This window comes from Lacerta agilis, chromosome 2, assembly GCF_009819535.1.
Source record: "Lacerta agilis isolate rLacAgi1 chromosome 2, rLacAgi1.pri, whole genome shotgun sequence".
In the NCBI taxonomy this organism is placed as follows: Eukaryota; Metazoa; Chordata; class Lepidosauria; order Squamata; family Lacertidae; genus Lacerta; species Lacerta agilis.
Window position 1 is genome coordinate 102,863,554 of NC_046313.1, and position 23,019 is coordinate 102,886,572.

The window sequence follows — 23,019 nt, forward strand, 5'->3', positions numbered from 1 at the left end:
TAGTTCAAACACGCTTGCCGCATGCCCTGTTCTGCAGTTTGAACCCCATCTCCGCCTGCTCCTGGGCATGTGATTGGGGCAGGCCCGACTCTGCCGGCATCACACGCATTTTGGCCCACACAAGGCAGCAACTAAATAAATGGCTGGCACTGTGACTCATCATTGTTAACTCGTGTTTCGTATCTTCCTCAGTTATTAAACCCTTCCTTCCTGTGTCCCCTGCAGGAATTCACCAAAGAGGAGCCCAAGAGTGACATCGACGTGCTAATCCTCCCTAAGCTGGAGCACTGCAGTTCGGAGAGGATGAACACTTGGCTGGGTGAGCCTCTCCAGCCATGCTGCTGGGGGGCTGGTTTTGTCCAGCTTCTGCCCATCGCTTCTTCCCTATGTCTGTGCCCTCCTTCCTGTCCTCTGGAATGCCTGTTTCCCCATCCCAGGACTACTAGAGACCCTGCCAGACTGGGGTGTGTGTGTGTGTGTGTTCTGCAACATGTCATCGGTGCAATAATAGTACATTAGTAATGGATCTCTGCTGCTTCCGCAATGCTACTGCATTATTCCCATCTGGAAGGACACTTTTACATTACAGCGTACCAAAAACGGGACACACCAGCCTCACTCTAGCACAACCGTGGTATGAAAAGCTGCAGAATTTCACCAGGAAGCTGCAGGACATGCACTGGTTGGAAATGGAGCAGTGTCACTTCCCATAAACCTTCAGCAGGCACAGTGTTGAAAAGCACATTGGGTATAACCACCCCGTCAGCACCATGAGCCCAAATAATTATCCTAGAGTTGGAAGGGACCACAAGGGTCATCAAGTCCAACCCCCGGCAAACTTTTGCCTGACATAGGGCTCGAACCTACAACCCTGAGATTAAGAGTCTCATGCTCAGTGAACTATCTCCAGACTAGGCAAATTGGTGGTAAGTTTGAACAAGGTTCTTTTAAAAGTTAGTTATATTAATGTCCATGGATCACCCATTCCTCCTTCCTGAAAACATGGCTTTCAGAATTGGTGCTGTAATACCAGATTTGATCACAACTGCTTGCTATTAAACACCATATATGCTAGGGAGAAAGCAGCACTTCTGATTTCAGAAAATAGGAAGCTGAAGGTGGCCAAGCTTCATGTACAAAACTATTCCCTAACCTATTGTTCCAGCAAAGGGACCATGTCTATTTGGAGGATACACTTAGACTATCCAGAAGAACAGACTGTTGTTGTTGTTCAGTCATTCAGTCATGTCCGACTCTTCGTGACCCCATGGACCAGAGCACGCCAGGCACCCCTATCCTTCACTGCCTCTCGCAGTTTGGCCAAACTCATGTTAGTAGCTTCGAGAACACTGTCCAACCATCTCATCCTCTGTCGTCCCCTTCTCCTTGTGCCCTCCATCTTTCCCAACATCAGGGTCTTTTCTAGGGAGTCTTCTCTTCTCATGAGGTGGCCAAAGTACTGGAGCCTCAACTTCAGGATCTGTCCTTCTAGTCAGCACTCAGGGCTGATTTCTTTGAGAATGGATAGGTTTGATCTTCTTGCAGTCTATGGGACTCTCAAGAGTCTCCTCCAGCACCATAATTCAAAAGTATCAATTCTTCGGCGATCAGCCTTCTTTATGGTCCAGCTCTCACTTCCATACATTACTACTGGGAAAACCATAGCTTTAACTATACGGACCTTTGTCGGCAAGGTGATGTCTTTGCTTTTTAAGATGCTGTCTAGGTTTGTCATTGCTTTTCTCCCAAGAAGCAGGTGTCTTCTAATTTCGTGACTGCTGTCATCATCTGCAGTGATCATGGAACCCAAGAAAATGAAATCTCTCACTGCCTCCATTTCTTCCCCTTCTATTTGCCAGAAGAACAGATTATGCGCAATTAAAAAGGATGTCTAGAGAGGACCCAAAACAACCAAGTTCACCGTCCTACACATATTGCGATCCTTCCTTCCTTCCTTCCTTCTTTCTCCCAGCCCGGTGTCCAGCAACACAATTCCTGTTTCATGGCTTGTGCTCTCAGATGTTCCTCTTGCATGGTTCAAATCCCCACTCGGCCATGAAACTCACTGGGTAACCTTGGGCCCGTCGCTCATTCTCAGCCTAACCCACTTCGCAAGGTCGTTGTGAGGATAACAACAGAGGAGGAGCACAACCATCTACAAACCATCTTCAGCTTCTTGGAGGAAAAGTGGGGTATAGGTAATGGAAACACATAGAAATGAAGGGTATGACTATCAGTCTGCAATAAACCATGTGTGGAGTCTCCACTGCCCATGGCAGTGGCCTTTTCCCTGGCCTCTTCACCCTTCTCCTCCATTACATCTTTGAGGGCCCATGCTGACCCCTTCTCTCTCTCTCCCTGTCCGCAGGTATCTTCTATGGCTTCAAAGGGCTGCTGTTGCTTCTGGGCATCTTCCTTGCCTATGAGACAAAGGGAGTCTCCACGGAGAAGATCAACGACCACCGCGCTGTGGGCATGGCGATCTACAATGTGGCTGTGAGTCGTTTGTCCCTAACGTGTCCAGACCACTGGGCTACCTTGAAAATCTCATGCTCTTGTTGAGTGGGCCTTCTGAGAGAAGGAAATCAAACCTGGGCTGCAGTCAAGAGAGAGAGAGCAACAAATCCTTCTGACCCCCCACAACATCTGAGGAGAATGGGCCCTGTGTTCCTGCATGCAAATGCTTGATTTTCAGGCATGCTGGTTTACAGTCTGCCCTGAAGAGCTGTGACCAGTCATTATGACTATTAAAGAACTGATCCACGTGGCATGTCTGAATTTGCGTTTCAAGTCAAGCATTGGGGCATATGCATCACATTAAATATTTGCCATGATTTTTAATTGCATTTCTTTCGCTCCTCCTGTTTCTTATATATTGCATTTTGCTGTGTTACAATTTGATTTCGGTGGAATTCGGATTGTAGTGAAGCAAAGTGGATTATATAAAACATAAAAGGAGCAACGAAAAATACAATGAAACGTCAAGCAGCATCCAGCACAGCGCATTAGAATTGTTACAACAGGCAGCAAAATCATTAAGTGGTCTTCCGAGGCCCCCAGCAATTTTCAAGTAGCCCGTGGGATGAGAGGGGGGAATGTTTGAAAACCACCGATGTAGATACGACTGATCTTGATGGACCAATGGTCTGACTCTGTTTAAGGCAGCCTCCACTTTGCATCCCTATGTACCCTGGTGCCAAGCTGTCTTTCCTTTGGGCGTTAGAGGTGAGTTTTGTGCTTCCCCAGGCCCAGCCTCCACTTTGCAGGGAAAGATGTTGATTCTGTGACTGGGAGGCCCATCTGTCTTGGAACATCTTTGTTCGCTCCAACCATGACACCTACGTGGCCTCGGACAAGTTGCTGTTTCGGTGTAAAGCGCTGCAGTGTCAGCCACCTGCCTTTGTGCAGTCTTGTTGTCATGTTGTGTGAATTTTCTTCCATTATCCGCCCTGAGCTATACAGACAAGATTGGACTATAAAGCACAGTTGTCAATTTTGCGATACAGAATAAAATAATTCCTGCATGCCGTCGTTTCTAATGACTGCTGCAGTGTGTGTTTTCGGGACTTGCACAGGCCCCTTGACCCTGTCTATAATCCTTCCCCCCTGCAGGTGCTGTGTCTCATCACTGCCCCGGTCACCATGATCCTGAGCAGTCAACAGGATGCGGCCTTCGCGTTTGCCTCCCTCGCCATTGTCTTCTCCTCTTACATCACCCTGGTTGTGCTCTTTGTGCCCAAGGTAACAACCAAGCCGGGATCGAGCCCAACGGGGTCTGCAGACCTAAGGTTGGCACTGAGCCAGTGTGGTGTAGTGGTTAAGAGCGGTAGACTCGTAATCTAGTGAACCGGGTTCGCGTCTCCGCTCCTCCACATGCAGCTGCTGGGTGACCTTGGGCTAGTCACACTTCTCTGAAATCTCTCAGCCCCACTCACCTCACAGAGTGTTTGTTGTGGGGGAGGAAGGGGAAGGAGAATGTTAGCCGCTTTGAGACTCCTTCAGGTAGTGATAAAGCCAAACTCTTCTTCAAATCCAAATCCAAACTCTTCTTCTTTTGGCCCAACACCAGAGTTTCCCCTTCCTGCTGCCAGGCTCGGTCTTCTCCTCCCTTGACACTGAGGTGCCGTCGTATGGCTGAGCCCCATGTGTTTGTGTGTGGCCTGTTCTTTCAGATGCGGCGCCTCATCACTCGGGGAGAGTGGCAGTCGGAGCAGCAGGACACCATGAAGACGGGCTCGTCCACCAACAACAACGAGGAGGAGAAATCGCGGATGCTGGAGAAGGAGAACCGCGAACTGGAGAAGATCATTGCAGAGGTGAGGCAGGGTGTGACTTGTTCCGGTGAAGTTGGGGTGTGTCTTCCCCCCCCCCCCTGCCCTGTGCTTCCTGCCATTTGTGGCTTGTTCTCTTCTGGAACATAAGAAGAACCCTGCCAGATCTCGCCCATCGAGTCCGGCCATCCTGTTCTCACAGTGGCCAACCAGCCTGTAAGCAGGATCAGGGCACAACAGCCCTCTCTCCTCTTGGGGCTTCCAGCAACTGCTATCCAGAAGTGGCTCTGACAGTGGAGGTACAACATAGGCATCATGGCTAGTAGCCATCAGTAACCCTCCCCTCCATGCATTTGCCCAATCCTCTTTTAAAGCTAGTCGGCGGCTGCCACTGCCTCTTGTGGCAGTGAGTTCCATAGTTTAACTATGTGCTACATGACCGAGCCCTTTCTTTTATCTGCCTGGAATCTTCCAACATTCAGCTGTGTTGAATATCGTCAAGCTCTAACGCTATGAGAGAGGGAGGAAAGCTTTTCCCGATCCACTTTCTCCATGGCATGTATAATTTTATACATTTCGGTCGTGTCACCCGCTGCACGTCATTTCTCTAAGCTAATAAGCTGCAAATGGAACAGTCTCCCTCTGGAAGTGGTGGACTCTCCTTCCTTGGAGGTTTTTAACCAGAGCTTGGAGGGCCATCTGTCATGGATGCTTTGGCTGAGATTCCTGCATTGCAAGGGGTTGGACGTAGGCTAGGATGATTCTCGGGGTCCCTTCCATCTTAAGATTCTATGAAATGTTTTAATATTTTCCCATAGGGCAGTTGCTCCACCCTCTTGGTTGCACTTGAAATCTTTTACAACTCCACAGTATCTTTTTTTATAAGGAGAGGGGTTGAACTGCACACAGCATTCCGATTTCCCCCTACATTTCCAAATACACATATAAGATAGGGGGTGGGTGGGGGGTGGGAAGATGTTTTAAAACAAAACAGAAAGAAAACCTCAAACCAATGAAATTTTTTTTATTGGCTTTTGTTGATAAACCCGCTCTGCAGCGAAAAGTCCCAGGATATAGTACATCGACAGTTAAAATCAGATTAAATACAATAAAACATAAAGACACACACCAGCCGTGAAGCCATCAAATGTACCATAAGGGGTGATGACACCTAATGGTAGTCCTACTTAGAGTAGGCCTGTTATAACCAGTGGGTCTACTCTTGAGTATGACTTGGCATGATCTCACCCGCAGGGCACACAAGGCAGTGTTACGATGTTTACTGTTCCTATAACTCTTCCTTAAGCATTCAAAGTACTTGGCGTACGATCTGAGTAAACCAAATGTACCAATAAATATGGTACAACTCAGCTAGTCAAGGGAATGAGGCCTGATTTGGTTGCCAGGCAACCTTAAGGCCTGCTGTTAATTACTTTCTGGGAGTGTTTGCGGAGGGGAATCGTACAGGGGTGGACAACCTGACGCCCTCCGGATGCTACAATATTTTTTTTAAAATAAAAATCCCATCATCCCTGACCATTGCCCCTGCTGGCTGGTGCTGATGGCAGTAGTTTTTATTATTAAAACAAAAACAACCCCCTCCCTCACCACAAACACATTTAAAAAGCTGTAAAATATTAATCTGCCCAAGGCCTGGTTGAAGAGGAACATTTTCGCCTGGTGCCTAAAGATATGTAATAAAGGCACCAGACGGACCTCCCTGGGGAGAGCATTTCACAAACGGGGAGCCACCGCAGAAAAGGCCCCGTTCTCGACTTGCCACCCTCTGGACCTCACACAGAGGAGGCACACAAAGAAAGGCCTCAGATTATGAACACGGAGTCCGGGAGAAAGAGAGGCAGCCCTGGGGGGTATTGAGATATACGCCTCTTTCATGCTTCTAAGTCACTTGCAGCCACCCGTTTCCCCTCCTTGCCCCCCCCCCCAACAATAAGGGACGTGGGTGGCACTGTGGTCTAAACCACTGAGCCTCTTGGGCTTGCCGATCAGAAGGTCAGCAGTTCAAATCCCCGCGACGGGGTGAGCTCCCATTGCTCTGTCCCAGCTCCTGCCAACCTAAGCAGTTCAAAAGCACGCCTGTGCAAGTAGATAAATAGGTATTGCTGTGGCAGGAAGGTAAACGGCGTTTCCGTGCGCTCTGGCTTCTGTCACGGTGTCCCGTTGCAGCAGAAGCAATTTAGTCCTGCTGGCCACATAACCCGGAAAGCTGTCTGCGGACAAACGCCAGCTCCCTCAGCCTGAAAGAAGATGAGCTCCGCAACCCCATAGTCGCCTTTGACTGGACTTAACTGTCCAGGGGTCCTTTACCTTTTTTTTTTTTACCCCCGCAACAGAAGGAAGAGCGGGTCTCCGAGCTCCAGCAGCAGCTGAAAGAGCGGCAGCAACTCCGGTCGCGGCGACGCTCCTCCAACTGTGCCGCCGACAACCACTTCAACAACTCGGCCTCGGCCTCAGCAGCCACCGGCCCCAACCTCTACCAGCCCAGCCTCCCTCTCGTCCGCTGCCTGGTGGCCGAGCAGGCCGACAAGCTGGGGCGAAACAACTGCGATGGCAGCCGCGTTCACCTGCTCTACAAGTGACATTTTTTCCTGGGCAAGCGACACGGAGAAGGGGTGGAGGGCGGGTGGCACCTGCACTGCCGAGGCAGGTCGGGGCAGACGCTCACGAAACCAGTGGGTAGGGACTTGTACAGCCGTCTGGGGAGTTTGCTCCAAGTTCTTTTGTTCATTTTTTTAAGGGGGGAAGGAATGAAATCATAACCTCTGGTTTTTGTAAAATACCTTTGTGTCCGTCCACCTGCCTGTGCCCCTTGAACCTGGAATCCAGGTGCCAACTCTATGGAGACTTGTTTTAGAAGTAGCGGATCATTGCAGGGGACGCCGCCGTATTGCCCCTCCCCTCCCCAAATGCACATGCACACTTGGTTACTTGACAAGTGTGCCTCTCTGGAAAGATGGCTGCACTTCAGGCAGAAATAAGGGTTCTGTGGCTCTTTGTGGTTGGGGTGTGTGTGTGTGTGTGTGTGTGTGTGTGTGTGTGTGTGTGGAAATCTCTCAAGACCCTGAACAATTGCATCCTGCAGTGTGTGTTCCTGTGCACTTCTTTCCGTGTAGCTATTTGGCTGCTGCAGCCTACAGAAGCCCCCATCTAAGTACAGTTCAACTGCAGCATAGCAATTGGCAGTTGTGCTTGCAAGTTACCAGTGGAAGCTTCTCCCTCCTTGCTTCCCACAAGCATATCGCTTCCGGGTGCAGCTGGTTGTCTGGAAAAGGTAGGCACTGTAGCTCTGAGACAGTCCGCCTGTGTGAACAGTATTTAAAGGGATCATCCATTTACTTGTGGGCCAAGCCAGCCTGCTGCACTAGAATGCACAGCTCGGCCAAAGCATTTTTGTACTGTGCAAACCCCGAACCATTCCACGCAGTTAGACTGCAACGGATTGGTTTCGTGTGTCATTTGGCATTGAAATGGTCAAACTAGGCCCCCTGCCCAGTCTGATTGTGGCTGCATGTATTGGGAACTAGAAACACACACACACACACACACACATTCCTCCTGGGGTTGCGCTTCTAAGCCACATTGCACAAGGCCACCGAACCTCATTTTGACCTCCCTTGATGCTTGCGCATACGAGCGCGGGATTGTGCACAACTGCAACCTAGTCCCATCCGCTTGTGTTAAGATCCCCGCGGTGGGGATCAAGTGCATTTAGCTTGTAGGGTGGTGGAAGATGCAGCATTCCTGTGCATTCTCAGTTGCAGAATGCACTTGTTAAACAGGGAGAAGCTCCTATCCAGACACCCAGGGGTATATCCAGAGACTGTGTAAGAAGGCCGAAACCCAACCAGGTTGCTTCCTTTTCAGAGGCAGCTGTCAGCCACTGAAGACACGAACACCTTGCCAGTTCTCTTGTAAAGAAGTCCATAGGGAAGCCTTGCTCTTTGGGGCATGGGGTGGGCAGAGGCATCTCCAGTGTGCTTGCCAACTCCGAGCTCTGCCTATGAGTTTGCTTCCTGCACCGCACTCTCTGCCAGACTCGCCACAAATGCCTTCATCTCTCACCCCACCAGGAATGTAGGATCTGAAGCCAGAGTGAGGTTAAGAGTGGGGCAGGATGCTGGTGAGTATTAGGGAAACGTGGACCAGCAGCTCCCTTACGACCAACCCTGGGGCTGCCTCAGTAGCTTGTGTGTGTGTGTGCAAGCATGCATGCGTCAGCACCTGTTCCTCCCCACACTTTTCCAATTTGAGCACTTTATTGTCCCAACAGATGTGGGTGGGAGCAGTGGGTGCTGCCAAGGGGAGCGGGGGAGAGAAGGGGAGTCCAGGTGCCTGCCAGATGTCCCCATCCAGCGTACAGATGTTCTTCAGTAAAATAATACAATATGAGATTTTGCGCTCTCATGTCATCTGTGAATGAATCAGTTTCCCCAACCTGTGCTCCATCTTTCTATTCTTGCACCAGCTTTGGGTAGTGGTGGTGGTGGGTGTCCGTAAGAGGTGGATGAATTATCCATTCACTAAATCAGTGCTCATTAATTTCTTGAATGGAAAGTGCAAAGCTGCTCTGGTGACTGGGCGGAGGAGGTTTCTCAGTGACGTCGGAGGGGCCAGCCAATCTGCACCAGCCACAACCGGCTGTTGCTGCAAACTTGCAGAACTTGTTTTCTTTCAGAGCCCAGCTCCGGGAGAAGGAAGGTGCACTTGGATTCAAAGGCGGCGAGGCTGCTTCCAAATTGGCTCTGAAAACGGTGTGTGCCTGTCTTCAGCTTAAACAGAAGCTGCACACACAGGTTTCTCATCTATGCACAATATATGTTTGTCACTTAAGCCCTACAGTAGCAGGGTTGACGAAAAACTCAGGTTGGGGGGGGGGTGAGTGAGCAGTAATGGAAGATGCTTGTAGGGGAAGACAGAGGAGCTCAGCAAACTACAAGTCCCAAGATTCCTTGGGGGAAAGCCATGACTCTTATACCACTTGTAACAGGCATGGCTTCCCCCAAAGAATCCTGGGAACTGCCTCAACTGTATTGCGTGGATGTGGTCTAAACCACTGAGCCTCTTGGGCTTGCCAATCGGAAGACTGGCGGTTCAAATCCACGCTACGAGGTGAGCTCCCGTCGCTCTGTCCCAGCTTCTGGCAACCTACTTGTTTGAAAGCACACCAGTGCGAGTAAATAATTAGGTACCGCTGTGACGGGAAGGTAAACAGCATTTCCGTGCACTCTGGTTTCCGTCATGGTGTTCCGTTGCGCCAGAAGTGGTTGAGTCATGCTGGCCACATGACCCGGAAAGCTGTCTGTGGACAAACGCCGGCTCCCTTGGCCTGAAGCAAGATGATCACTGCACCCCATAGTCACCTTTGACTGCACTTAACCGTCCAGGGGTCCTTTACCTTTACCGTATTCTGTACTTTGCATCTGTCGATATGTTCGTCATTCACCTTGTAAGAATCTGGCCACCCAGCTTATCATTAGAGTAGTCTTGCTCTAACTCAACAGCAGGGTAGAGAAGAAAGTACAGTGGGGGATCTACTGGTAGGTCATCGAGTGATTTGCAGTAGATCAGAAAGGGTTTCCCAGTTGTCGTAAGAACAGCAATAACAAAGGAGGTTTGCCCTGCCCTAAAGTGTGTTGTTAGAGTCTGTAGTAACACACCCGTAGTTTTGTACCTGCATATACAGGTTGTCCCAGTGTGAGCTTCAGGAGCTGAGGTAGGCAATTAGCTTTGGCCCATGTGCCACTATTTTATACCTGGTTACGTGTGAAGAAAAAGCTACCTAGATCCCACATTGGTCTGTGTTATATTCCATTTGTGAAATCACAGGGTTTTTAAACTTTTTTTAAAAACGGAATACTGTTCTTGAAAACAAATTTTATTTGGGGGGGGGGAAGAGGGAGGGGGAGAGAAATATTTGGGGAGTCCCTTCAATCAGTCCCGTGGGAAACAATGGGAAGTGTCCATAATAAAGCTTCCAGCATCTGTCCCAAGGTTTCTAGTTAGATCAGCTCATGGAAAGCCATAAGAAGAGAAAAACAAGTATATCATCCATCAAGAACAAATCCTCAAGGCGTTCTTTAGAAACCTGTGGGCCTGTGCTGGTAGTAGATTTCATTAAAAAAAATATGGTTATGTCTTCGAGGAATATCCGAGTTTTTGGACCAGCAGCATCTCTTAGGGAGGAAGTCATGTTGGCTCTTACCCAGCTGCCCAGCGCAGACAAGCAAGACACGAAATATAAAATGGAAAACAATTTGCTGGAGCACTAAATTTGAGTGGGTGCGAAATCAGGTTGCCAACTCTTGAATGGCACCCCCACTGGCGTGACATTGGCAGGAATCTGATCTGCAGGAAACTGGCAGCCAACCATGTTCATTTCTGTGCTTTACCAGATTAGTTCTGTATCTTAAAAAGGCACCAAAACAAACCAAGGCGGTCTCTCCTGTAACCATTTTGCCCTATGACGACTCTGTGATGGAGACAGAAATCCCAAATCCAAACTGGATTATCCTTCCTCCTGTGCTGGGCTGCCCCCCCCCAGCAGGGCTCCTGTGCCTTTAATTGCTGTGTGGCAGGTAGAAATTTAACAGGTGAAGCCTCCACCACCAACCTGTTACCACGTCTCTCTAATGAGAAAGGCTATACAATTTTTGCTGGCCATGCAGCTATTCAAGACACAGAGAGCAAGCTGGCTGTCTTGCTAGCAGTTGCAAATGTGAGAGTCAAGAGAGCCAGTCCATTCCTCCAACATGATGTTGCAAGCATGGACACTTAGGCTCTCAAGTCCTCATCCATGTGCATGTTAATTAAGTTGGAGAAATGGTCACCCCTTAGGTGCTGTACTCACATTGCCCTGGTACAAGGAGAGCATCTGCTGGGGCCCCACATCCCTAGCTAGGACCCCACCGCTGCTGACTCCCAAAGCCCTGGGGACCCCCTCACCAAGCAAATGAACAGGGACTGCCCCAAGGAGAAGCAGCCATCTCCAACCCCCTTGCCCTCTCCTCCCGGGCAGTCGTGGAGATCGGGACAGGGTGAGTGAATGGGCAGCAACAGAGATGTGAAGCTGATCAGGGAGAGGCCCCCTGGCCAAGTTAGCTTATCCACCCTCACCCCCACCAAAGATCTATGCTGCAAACTCTACACACAGAGATGGTAGAGTGGATTGTGCCCCTGTGGACCCCATCTTCATTTGCTTCACTCAAGCTTCCTACTAGTTAAAAAAATCAAGCACACACACCATGAGGAAAAGGTTCTGTCCTCACCCAACTGCTACTGAACTAGTTTCCCTACTAAGCAGGCTTGTACAGGTGAAACTCGAAAAATTAGAATATCGTTGAAAGGTTCATTTCTTTCAGTAATTCAACTTAAAAGGTGAAACTAATATATGAGATAGACTCATGACATGCAAAGGGAGATATGTCAAGCCTTTATTTGTTATAATTGTGATGATTATGGCGTACAGCTGATGAGAACCCCAAATTAACAATTTCAACTTTGGGGTTTTCATCAGCTGTACGCCATAATCATCACAATTATAACAAATAAAGGCTTGACATATCTCACTTTTCATGTCATGAGTCTATCTCACATATTAAACTCCAGTAGCTAATGAAAACAATTGCTTACATAAATGGACTTTTCCATGATATTCTAATTTTTTGAGTTTCACCTGTATGTTTTTATCCCCTTCCTCCAGAAATCATGCACAAGTCTTATCACAGGGGTCCCCAAACTAAGGCCTGGGGGCCAGATGCAGCCCAATCGCCTTCTAAATGCGGCCGGTGGATGGTCCGCAAATCAGCGTGTTTTTACATGAATAGAATGGGTGCTTTTATTTAAAATGCATCTCTGGATGATTTGTGGGGCCTGCCTGGTGTTTTTACATGAGTAGAATGTGTGCTTTTATTTAAAATGCATCTCTGGATGATTTGTGGGGCATAGGAATTCGTTCATTTTTTTTTTTTCAAAATATAGTACGGCCCCCCACAAGGTCTGAGGGCCAGTGGACCGGCCCCCTGCTGAAAAGGTTTGCTGACCCCTGTCTTATCACCTCAGGGTTCTGCCATCGCCGCCTTGGACCAAGCCAATATTCCCATTCACACATTTACTCATTTTGCATTGAGAAGGTGGATTGTTCTCTCTGTACTGCCCTGCTTCTGAGTGCAGCGAAGAGATTATATAGACGGTGACTTAAGGCATGTTATGCCCTATTGAGGCAACGCGGCCCCAGATGGCTGCGGTGGGAATTCTCCCGGTCATTCAAGCAGCAATTCAACTGGTAAAGTGCAAGTGCCTCCACGGCTTCAGCCAGTCTTTGGACACGTGGCAATTCCCCCAGTATCCTGCTTCTGAGTGAGGCAAGCGGCCTCTGTGCAATCGGAGGCTACAAGTGGTGCAGCCGCTACAAATGGCAAAATGGAAGACAGGAAGAGGGCAAGCGGGACCCTTTCTCCTTCGCCCCTCTTTAGCCGTAGGGTACAGAGCCAGGTGCTGCGCTGGAGGTCCAGTTGCTCCCTGGCCCATGACTCTGGTTGCTATGGTGCGGGCCTCCCATGGAAACAGTGTACATGGACGGCATCAAAAATATGTAAATGCCACAGGTAATTAAGCCGATGGTAACCAGGAGGGCAACCGCCAGGGCCACGTAGAACGGCCAGCCTGAGAGGCCCAGGTTGCGGCTGGCTCCTGGCGGCGCAGGCCTGCCAACGTCGACACTCAGGCTGACAGTGTTGAGGGAAGTGCCGGGCTTGGGCCCGGCCGGGGCGCCGCCTCGGCCCCTGCCTGGCAGGTAGAGCAGCCCCCGGCGACGGTCAAAGCGCACGGAGCCCGGGGGGACGGCGGGCATGGAAGAGAGTTGCTCCAGGAGGTCGCTGCGGGTGGGGAGGCCCGGCAACCCCTTGCGGGAGGGGAAGGCCGTGGGGGCCCGGCAGACGGGGCAGGTGATGGCGTTGACATCCTCGGAAGAGACATTGATGCGAGCCAGGCACTCAAGGCAGAAGACGTGGCCGCAGCTCAGCTCCTTGGGCAGCCGGAAGAGCCGGTCGTAAGGGGTGAAGCAGATAACGCAGTCGAGGGTGCCGGACTCGGCGCTGGGCGCCTCCTCCTTGCAGGCCGGCTGCTGGGCCGAGGCCTCGGGCTGGAAGCTGACTTCAGGCTGGTCCATGGCCTCATTGACCCCCACGCTGCGCCCAGAGGCCGAGGCCTCCTGTTCCATGTCAGCAGGCAGCATCTCCGCTCAGCCGCCCCAGAGACTTGGGCTGGGCCCGTGTTGACATTTCTAGAAAGGAGAGAAAGAGAGAGAGGCCCAATATTTACCCCGGGTGATAAGGGGCTGCAAAACCACACGGGTACAGGAGCCACCTTCTCTGAGGTGGATTAAAAGGGAGGTGCTCTACTGTGTCTGGAGATATCATGATAGGACGTCCAGACCCCGGGGGCGGGGGGACCAGGCAAACCACATTAAAAGTCGGCACAGGGCTCAAAACGCAGCTAAGCTATTCTCGTTCTCAGTTGGGATTAACGCTGGGGTTGCGTTTGTGGGGGTGCATCAAAGCACAGCATTTTGTAAAGAACGACAGGACAGATATGCGTTGTGTCTAATGTTCACAGATGCACTGCTTCCCAAACCAGTGGTGGGAGCCCAGTGGGTGCAGAGAAAAGTGTGTAAACGGTCCTATAGTCTCACTTACACATTCTGTTTGTCATATTCGAAATAATTTTTTAAAAAATGGTCCAGTAGCACCTTAGAGACCAACTAAGTGCACACAAAAGTTTATACCCAGAACAAACTTAGTTGGTCTCTAAGGCCTACATGCATACCGTCTGTCAACACACAGGGTTCTACTCAGAAGGCCCGATGAACATGAAAGGGAGGAGGAGGAAGTGCCTGCAGGATCAAGCCAGTGGCAAGTCTAGCCCAGCTTCCTGTTTTCTCATAGCAGCCAACCAGATAGCTTTGAGAAGCCCACAAGCAGGATCCGAGTGTGAGATCACCTTCCCTCCCCTGCGGTTTCTAGCAACTGCTATTCAGAAGCAAGATTATGATCCTGCTGCCCCTCAAAAACATCCAGTCTCTTGCAGAAATATTATCTGAACTGAGTTTTGAGAGCAGCCAGTTCCTCCTCAATCCCACTCCACAGGCGCCACTGTGCTAGCGTAGATCAGCCACCATAGCCTGAGAGCCAGTGTTGTGTTGTGGTTAAGAGCGGTAGACTCGTAATCTGGTGAACCGGGTTCGCGTCTCCGCTCCTCCACATGCAGCTGCTGGGTGACCTTGGGCTAGTCACACTTCTCTGAAGTCTCTCAGCCCCACTCACCTCACAGAGTGTTTGTTGTGGGGGAGGAATGGAAAGGAGAATGTTAGCCGCTTTGAGACTCCTTCGGGTAGTGATAAAGCGGGATATCAAATCCAAATCCAAACTCTTCTTTGTTATAAAAATCAAAGCACATCTCACTGGCCCTATACATTCACTGCTGGCACTACCATGACCCCCCCCCATCCCATCCCATCCTATAAACAAGGCATCTCAATCCCAAACCGTAGCCTTCTCTTTTTCTTTTTGAAATCATTTGTATTTGGTTTTACAAATACAAAGTTATAAAAATCCAAATATAGATTCATGTACAGAGATTCCTCCAAATCTCACGGCTTCCCCCCCACCCCCTCCATGGCGTCCCATTTTGAACATTTACAACTGAATATTCTTCCATTCTCTTAACTTTTATATCATTCCATATTGTCCATGGTATTTGTTAGACTACAAGTGAAATCAAAATCCTGCCAGTGTTTCCATCTGCCTACAGTGGTCTCCTAAATAGCTTATAAGTTTTTTTCCCATTCTTTTATAAAGTTTTTGTCCCCTTGGTTTCTGAGTTTTCCAGTCAGTTTTGCCATTTCGGCATAGTCCATCAGCTTGGTTTGCCAATCCATAGCCTTCTCAAGCTGTTCTGATCCTTAGCAAGAACGGCAGAATTATCCTGCTCATTATTTTAATACACAACAGCTTCCAGAAAGGAAAGGCCTAGCATTGCCACCCCAAAGGACTAGGCCTCATTTGAGGTAGGCTTCTTAAGCATTTCCCAACTTGGGTCATTAACCATGTAGATCATGGGTAGGCAAACTAAGGCCCAAGAGCCAGGGGCGTAGCGAGCTGCTTTGCCGCCCCACGGGGCGCATGCACATGTCCACCCAAGATGGCGGGCGCGAGCTGCCGGCACCCGCCCCCTTGCTCCGCCCCTGCCAAGAGCCAGATCTGGCCCAATTGCCTTCTAAATCCGGACTGCGGACGAATCAGCATGTTTTTACATGAGTAGAATGTGTCCTTTCATTTAAAATGCATCTCTGGGTTATTTGTGGGTCATAGGAATTTGTTCTCCCCCCCCCAAAAAAAAAATATAGTCTGGCCCCCCACAAGGTCAGAGGGACAGTGGACTGGCCCCCTGGTGATAAAGTTTGCTGAACCCTGATGTAGATGTTTCTCCTCACATTCCAGCAAAGCCCTGGGGAGGGGGCCTGCAGCCCTCCAGGTGTTGGACTCCTGCTCCCATCAGCCCCAACCAGCACAGCTAACGGTCGGGGATTATGGGAGTTGTAGTCCAAAACACCGGGGGGGGAGCCACAGGTTCCTGTTCCGTTGGAAGAAATGTTCCACATGAATGGACCCCCCCCCCCCAAACACTGCTTTCACTAGGAAGCAAGCAGCATCCTCCACAGGGTTGGGGGAAGGTTTGTTAATCTAAGCGGGATCCCAGCCAAAGCCATTACCTGGGACAAAGGAACTTGTTTGGCAAGCTTGATCTTATACATTTTACCACACAGACATACACGCGCACGGGTTTAGAAGGGGCACAGAGTCCTGTGGGACTGAGGAACATGCTAAAAACAAGGACTGCAAAGGCTTTTCGCTTTCTGCAAAGTGTCGCCCCCTCTCCAGCCTGAGAAATTCCCTTCTCCGTTTTCTGTGAAGTTCCTGGAAACGTTTCATCTCAAGACAGCATGCTGAACTCAGTCATGACTGCTTCTTCCCAGCTGGGGTAGCAGGCCAGGTGCGAAAGAGGACAGGTGTCCTGGCTGCAACTTTAAGAGTGAGGTAGAACAGGGCAAGTCCAACAGCTGCAGGTTACACAATAAGTGACACCCTGCAGAAATTCCTTGTTTTGCCCCACTGTTAAAGGTGCAGCCAGGGCACCTAGCCATCCGATTGTCCTCTCCCCTCCTTCCACACAGACCCCCCCCATCAGTTCTACTAAGCACACCCCATCCTATTTCAGGACTTACGATCAACTTAAGGAGCTCTTGTGTTTTGAAAGACGGAACATCTACTCTGCCTTCGAGATCCTTGTTCTCCTGTAACCAACTCTTCCTTTCAAAATCCGGAATAATCTCATGAACAAACGAACCTCGGGCAACTGTCTAGTGCTGCCAATTTGAGCAGGAAGGAGTAAAAAAAAAACTTTTGTGGTTTTAACAGGACCCTGCTCTGCTCAGATCCGCAAGTAAAGCTTTTCACAGAAAGGAGATAAGCGTTATCAGTGATCACCTGCTAAAGGCAGCGATGGAAAGCTACTGTTAAAGGCACCACAGAAGGGGGCTGCTGGTTTCTCTCTCTCCCTTTTTAATGTCGTCGCCCCTAATTCATGCACATACGCTCCCTGCCCTCTACTTGGGGGTCCGGAAGCTCCACATCACAAGAACCTCAAACCTCACACTAAGAATTATTGGAATTATGTCACTCGCTTTCCGCCTTCATCTCATTTGAGCCTCGCAACCAGGGCTGGCAGCAAAATTCAGTTTGTTTCTGAAGCCAAATTTATCAAATTTCGACTTTCCAGAACAACAGATGACACTTTTCAACAACAAATGTTTCAGTACAGTTCTCCAACCAAAGAATGTGTACCAAAATCCATACAGATGGGGGAAAGAGTGCATAACATGAATATTGTATTTATCTCCTGGAGAATAAGTCAATCCATGGCTATTAGACCTCACAGCTATGCTTTGCCTTCATGGTTGGGGGCAGAAATGCTGCTTCATACCAGTTGCTGGAAACTGCAGGAGGGGAGAGGGTCCTGCTTGGGGGGGGGGGGGTTTACCCACAGGGATCTAGTCGGCTACTGTAAGAACAGGAAGCTGGGCTAGATGGGCCACTGGCCTGATCCAGCTCTTCTCAGGTTTGTGGTTGTATGTTCTGTTTATGTAGTTTGTTTATGGTGCTGCAGGTTGCTGGGAAATCCATATCCCCAGTAAAATGAACCAAAACCCCCAGAATTTGGAACCCCCTCCAAACCTGTGCCGACTTTTGCGGCGTTCGCACCCAGCTCACAGAGCTTTGATTGCCTAGCATTCCCTGCGAAGATCAATTTTGAAACCACCCGAGGAATTGTAGCTCCGTAAGGGGAATAGAAGGGGTCTCCTAACAACACTCAGCACCCTTAACGAATAACAGCTCCCATAATTCTTGACTGTTTAAAGTGGCATCTTAGTTTTCAAATGTTTGGTGTGAAGGTGGCCTTAGTCTGTGTCACGATGACATGTGGATTTTGAGGATAATGTTTGACAGCTTTTCACAGGTAAAAATAGGGTCAGATGTATGTGTAATAACTAGACCTACTCCAATCCATCAGGCTTCAGGAGAGGGAGAAAGGGATTGGCAGGCCTCTCCTTTGGCACTGCTGAAAGACCAGCAGCGTCTGTCTGCTTCTCCTTGAGATTTTTCCATCCCAGCTGGCTGTCACTGCACCTAAACTCCGAGCAGACTGTGTTGTTCTTTGCCCGCCTTGAAATCATTTCCCCTTTTGTCTTGTGTTTTTAAGATTGCCTGCCTCAGGGCAGGGACTGCCTTGTTTCTGTTACTTGCAAACAGCTTGAGCAGCCTGCTTTTGCTGAAGAGCAGGATGAAGATGCTTTTAAAACAAACAGGTACACTCACGAAAAGGAGCACACCTACACAGGCACAACTTGCCTCTTCTGCACAGCTTCAGAGGCTCTCTTCTAGAGCTGTGGCATGCTTCATTCGCTAGTTGCTACACAATCACACTTCTACTAGAGATTTCGAAAAGTAATTTCTGCCTTTTCTACTCATTTGGGCACCTCTTAAGAGATCGTAACCCAAATCTGCACGATGCTTCCTGAGATCAAGGCACAGGTTGTCCTCTATATTTGGATTCACCTGGGCATCTTCTCGGAAATGATGTATAATGAGATGAAAAAGATGTTGAAATATACATTTATTTTTTAAAAAAAACACCAGAAGCATTTTTACTTGGTATTGTAGGCGAGGACATTAATAGAAAAGATAACAAAGACCCAAGACAAAGTGCCTAGTATTCAAGGCAGGTCAAGGGATCTGGAGCACCAGAGGCAGATTCCCACAAGTGCCTCTCCCCTCCCTGGCAGTACAAGTACAGCAATAAACTGAATGACCAAAAGCTTTCTGCCTTTTTATGATATCCAAAGTCAGCTGCCTGAGGCAGCCGCCTCAGACTGCCAAATGGTGCAGCTGGCTTTTAGCATATGCCCTAGAGGCCAGGGGCACCGTCTTCCCAGATTTCTATTCTCGATACTCAGGACCAGGGGCAGAGGAAGGAGGGTACAGTGGGTGCAGACCGCCCCGGGTGTTACCACTGAGGAGGGTAACAAAATACCGGGCAGCACTCACCCCCGGGCCTGCCCCAGGAGAGATGTGCAGCTCGGGCGCACATAGGCTCTGTGCTGCCCAAATGGTCCACCCACTGCCTCCCCACCAGCTGCAGGGCGGCTGAGTGGGGGGAGAAGAAGAAGAAGAAGAGTTTGGATTTGATATCCCGCTTTATCACTACCCGAAGGAGTCTCCAAGCGGCTAACATTCTCCTTTCCCTTCCTCCCCCACAACAAACACTCTGTGAGGTGAGTGGGGCTGAGAGACTTCAGAGAAGTGTGACTAGCCCAAGGTCACCCAGCAGCTGAATGTGGAGGAGCGGAGACACGAACCCGGTTCCCCAGATTATGAGTCTACCGCTCTTAACCACTACACCACACTGGCTCCACACTGGGAGGAGGCAGACAGGCTCCAGAGGCCTCGCGGTGTGCCCAGCCCCTATGGGCGGCTCACTCCGCCCCTGGACGCGCTGCCCCAGGCGCCCGAGCGGCTTCCTCCGCCACTGCTCAGGACATCGGAAATGGGATTTGGAAATTGCCGCTATTCTCATGTTTGCCCGAGGTCAGGAACGGAAACCACGAAAATGAATATATATGGAAAAAAATGGTCCAGTAGCACCTTAGAGACCAACTAAAGTTTATTCTTGGTGTGAGCTTTCGTGTGCATGCAGATACACTGAAAATGAATGTGAGTGGCATTTGCGACTGTTGGGATTTTTTAGTCCGTAGATGGTTACACATAAGTAACCATGTTGTCCCCGGCGTTGTTTTGGCCCTTTCCTTTCCATTGAAATACAGTGAATGACATTAGTTGCGATCAATGTCTATTTCAGCAGAAGCCAGGCTGCAGCGGAATGGAAACAGCGCTGGTTGCAGTGAACGCAGGATGGCACACAAAACGCTACCTCCTGCAAGAACGTTGATTGCCAAAAATGGGAAAGGAGGGGAAATTCCGATGAAGGAAGAATGGCAAATTAAATGATGTGAATACTTTGAACCAGAGGCAATGATAATAATACCTTTATTGTCATTGTACAACCTGTGTACAATGAAATTAAATCAGGAATCAAACAAACAAAAAATTTAAAAGTGAATGGGAGTGTTACAGAGTATACCGTATTTTTCCATCTATAAGATGCCCCTATGTATAAGACGCCCCTTATTTTTTGGAGACTCACATTTAAGAAAGTGGGGGAGATGTATCTGTGTATAAGACGCCCTATAAGATTTGACATTATTTTTTAGGGGGAAACCTAGTCTTATACACGGAAAAATACGGTACTGAGAAAAACATTGTTCCCAAACAAAACCTCTAATATGCTTTGAGTAAATTTCGCAAGCTAGTTAACAGACAGATAATGTGCGCCATGTGAGATCAATGAATCAAAAGGTGAAAATGGACACAGTTGAAAAGAAGAATTCAGGACCTGCAATGTGGTGGAGGGAAGTCACTGTTAAAGATGTTGTTTTATTCTGGGGTTTTTTAAATGTATATTTTATGTTTTGAAGAATGAAATGAATAACTATACTAATAAGCAAACTCAATCAATAATATTGGGGGGGGGAATTAAAAATACCAAATCATTGCCTCCTCAGATCCCCTTACCAGAGACCTCAGGAGGACTGTGGGGAACTCCAGCAACTTATCCTAACTAACAGGGCATCCTTCAAAAGACAAACGTAGGAACCATTGTGTTCCTAACGCAGGATTGCATTGCAGGATGCAACTACGGACAGCTGCCCAGCCTCTTCCTAAATAATTGCAGTTACAGATAGGTAGCCGTGTTGGTCTGCCATAGTAAAAAAATAAAAAATAAAAAATCCTTCCAGTAGCACCTTAGAGACCTACTAAGTTTGTTCTTGGTATGAGCTTTCGTGTGCATGCACACTTCAGATACACTGAAATAGAAATCACCAGACCCTTATATATAGTGAGAGAGTAAGGAGGGGTATTGCAAGTTTCTTGGTGAGGTTGATGGACTTCCATTTCATGCGGCTCAATGTGGTGCTGTCCATAGTTCCAGTTACAGGTAGGTAGCCGTGTTGGTCTGCCATAGGGGGAAAAAAAAATCCTTCCAGTAGCACCTTAGAGACCAACTAAGTTTGTTCTTGGTATGAGCTTTCGTGTGCATGCACACTTCTTCAGATACACTTCTTCAGGTATACACTTCTGCATGCACATGAAAGCTCATACCAAGAACAAACTTAGTTGGTCTCTAAGGTGCTACTGGAAGGATTTTTTTTAATTTTTTATTTTTTTTTAAATAATTGCAGTGAAGGAAAGTCCAACCTTCTCTGAAGGGCTGTGCACTGCACCGTCCAACAGCTTGGGCTGTTGAGAAGGTTCAGCCAAACCTCCTTCCTTGCCATTTCCTCCCATTTGTTCTAGTTCTGACCTGTGGAGCAGCATCTTCTGCATGACAGCCCTTCAGGTATTTGAAGGCTAAACTCACGCAGCGCTTCCAACCGTTCTTTGCAGGTCTCTCTCGGCGTACCATATCCAAGACACCTTGGGAAGGGTGCTGAAAACTGGGCTGCGTAGACTTTAAATCACACATGCCCCTCCTTAAAGAATATTCACACAGCTACGGTTGTGTAAATCTCAAGTGTAAATCGCATTGAGACAGCGGTTTGGAAGGTGATTCGTATTTGAATTGCAATAATACCAAGTCACTACAATAACCATCCAATTATCAGCACTCTTAACAGAATTATTTCACAGGATTTTTCAGAATTGGATTTTTCACAGGATTTTTTTTATTTTATTTTAATGGGGTGAGAAGAGGAATGGGAATGTGTTTTAAATGTATACACAGCCCCGGAGAACTCTAGTGCAGGTGTGTAATCACCGATGTGATTTTATTTTTTTATTATTTATTAAATTTCTATACCGCCTTTCATCCAAGGATCACAGGACGGTGGACAATATAAAAACGCAAAAACACATAACATTGTAACAAATAAAAATAATATTCCCCCCCCTCCCCAGTTTAAAAGGCCATAGATGGTTTCATTAGCCAAAGGTCTGGGAGAAGAGGAATGTTTTTGCCTGGTGCCTAAAGATATCCTAAATTAATTTTAGAGAAAACAAAACAAAAAATAAAAAAAATCCTTCCAGTAGCACCTTAGAGACCAACTAAGTTTGTTCTTGGTATGAGCTTTTGTGTGCATGCATGAAAGTATCTGAAGAAGTGTGCATGCACACGAAAGCTCATATTTTTTATTTTGTTTTGACTATGGCAGACCAACACGGCTACCTGTAATTTTAGAGAGACTTCCTTTGAAAAAATAACAGAGGGACAGTGTTTTAGCCAGGGAAATGAGTAATAGGCACTGTCCTTAAGACACCTGAAGCCCATGTACAGATTGTCCTGTATTTCTCTATTAATGCTCACCTGAGGCGTCAAACGACCAAATGTGGAGTATGGGACAAAAGCAGAGCAAAGGCAGTACATATAAACAGAGCCAAGGAGTTATTACAACGAGGAGCACTATTCTGTTTGCCTTGTTCTTTGTGTACCACTACATTCCTCCACTCCCACCCCACCCCACCCCACGGCCCCCGCTTTCTAGAAAGGCTCCCTAATTTTCCACTCCTGGCCTTTCTACTGTATAGCCCTGATCAAGCAAAGCTATATGCCCACAAACACACACAGGAGAACTGTGCAAGCAGCTCAGGAGTGCTCTCGGGTATTCCATGGCTGCTGCTGCTTGCGCTGCTGAAGAGGCTAGCCTTTTTTCTTTTCTTTTTTGGTGCTGCCGAAGAGGCTAGCTTGCTCTTTCTTTCTTTTTCTTTTGCACAGCCTCGTCAAAGAAATCTCTGACTCTTCAGCACCTTCCTCTGCTATTTCAATTGTGGTCCTAGGGACCACCTGAAAACACGACGAGGGTCACATCCCTGGATCACAGGTGAACCACAGTAGACTCTCGAAGCAGGGAGTGATCTCAAAACACAGAGTTTTGTTGGACTTGGAACTCACCACAGACCACAAAACTAATTTCCAGATTGGGTATGCAATCCCGGAATATGTGAAGTCAGGCACACCTGTGACAGAGTGCCCCTGAGCATATGCAGAGTGCACTTCCCTC

General features: G+C 48.5%; 2 protein-coding genes across 2 annotated transcripts in view; one reads left to right on the forward strand and one right to left on the reverse strand.

Annotated features, from left to right (window-relative positions):
- Positions 1–8,681, forward strand: part of GABBR1 (gamma-aminobutyric acid type B receptor subunit 1) — a 108,218-nt gene extending 99,537 nt beyond the window's left edge. The window contains 6 exon segments of the mRNA XM_033141892.1: positions 226–319; positions 2,369–2,496; positions 3,613–3,741; positions 4,173–4,316; positions 6,626–6,694; positions 6,696–8,681. Coding sequence (XP_032997783.1) covers positions 226–319; positions 2,369–2,496; positions 3,613–3,741; positions 4,173–4,316; positions 6,626–6,694; positions 6,696–7,028 — 897 coding nt within the window. The 3' untranslated portion in view covers positions 7,029–8,681.
- Positions 8,682–12,530: 3,849 nt separating this feature from the next.
- On the reverse strand, positions 12,531–13,587 carry RNF225 (ring finger protein 225). Its single transcript, XM_033142582.1, has one exon. The coding sequence runs from the start codon at positions 13,522–13,524 to the stop codon at positions 12,760–12,762; it is 765 nt and encodes a 254-aa protein (XP_032998473.1). The 5' UTR covers positions 13,525–13,587; the 3' UTR covers positions 12,531–12,759.
- Positions 13,588–23,019: the final 9,432 nt, after the last annotated feature.

Coding starts and splice junctions, on each gene's coding strand:
- RNF225 (XM_033142582.1), bottom strand. CDS start 13,524: ATGCTGCCTGCTGACATGGAACAGGAGGCCTCGGCCTCTGGGCGCAGC.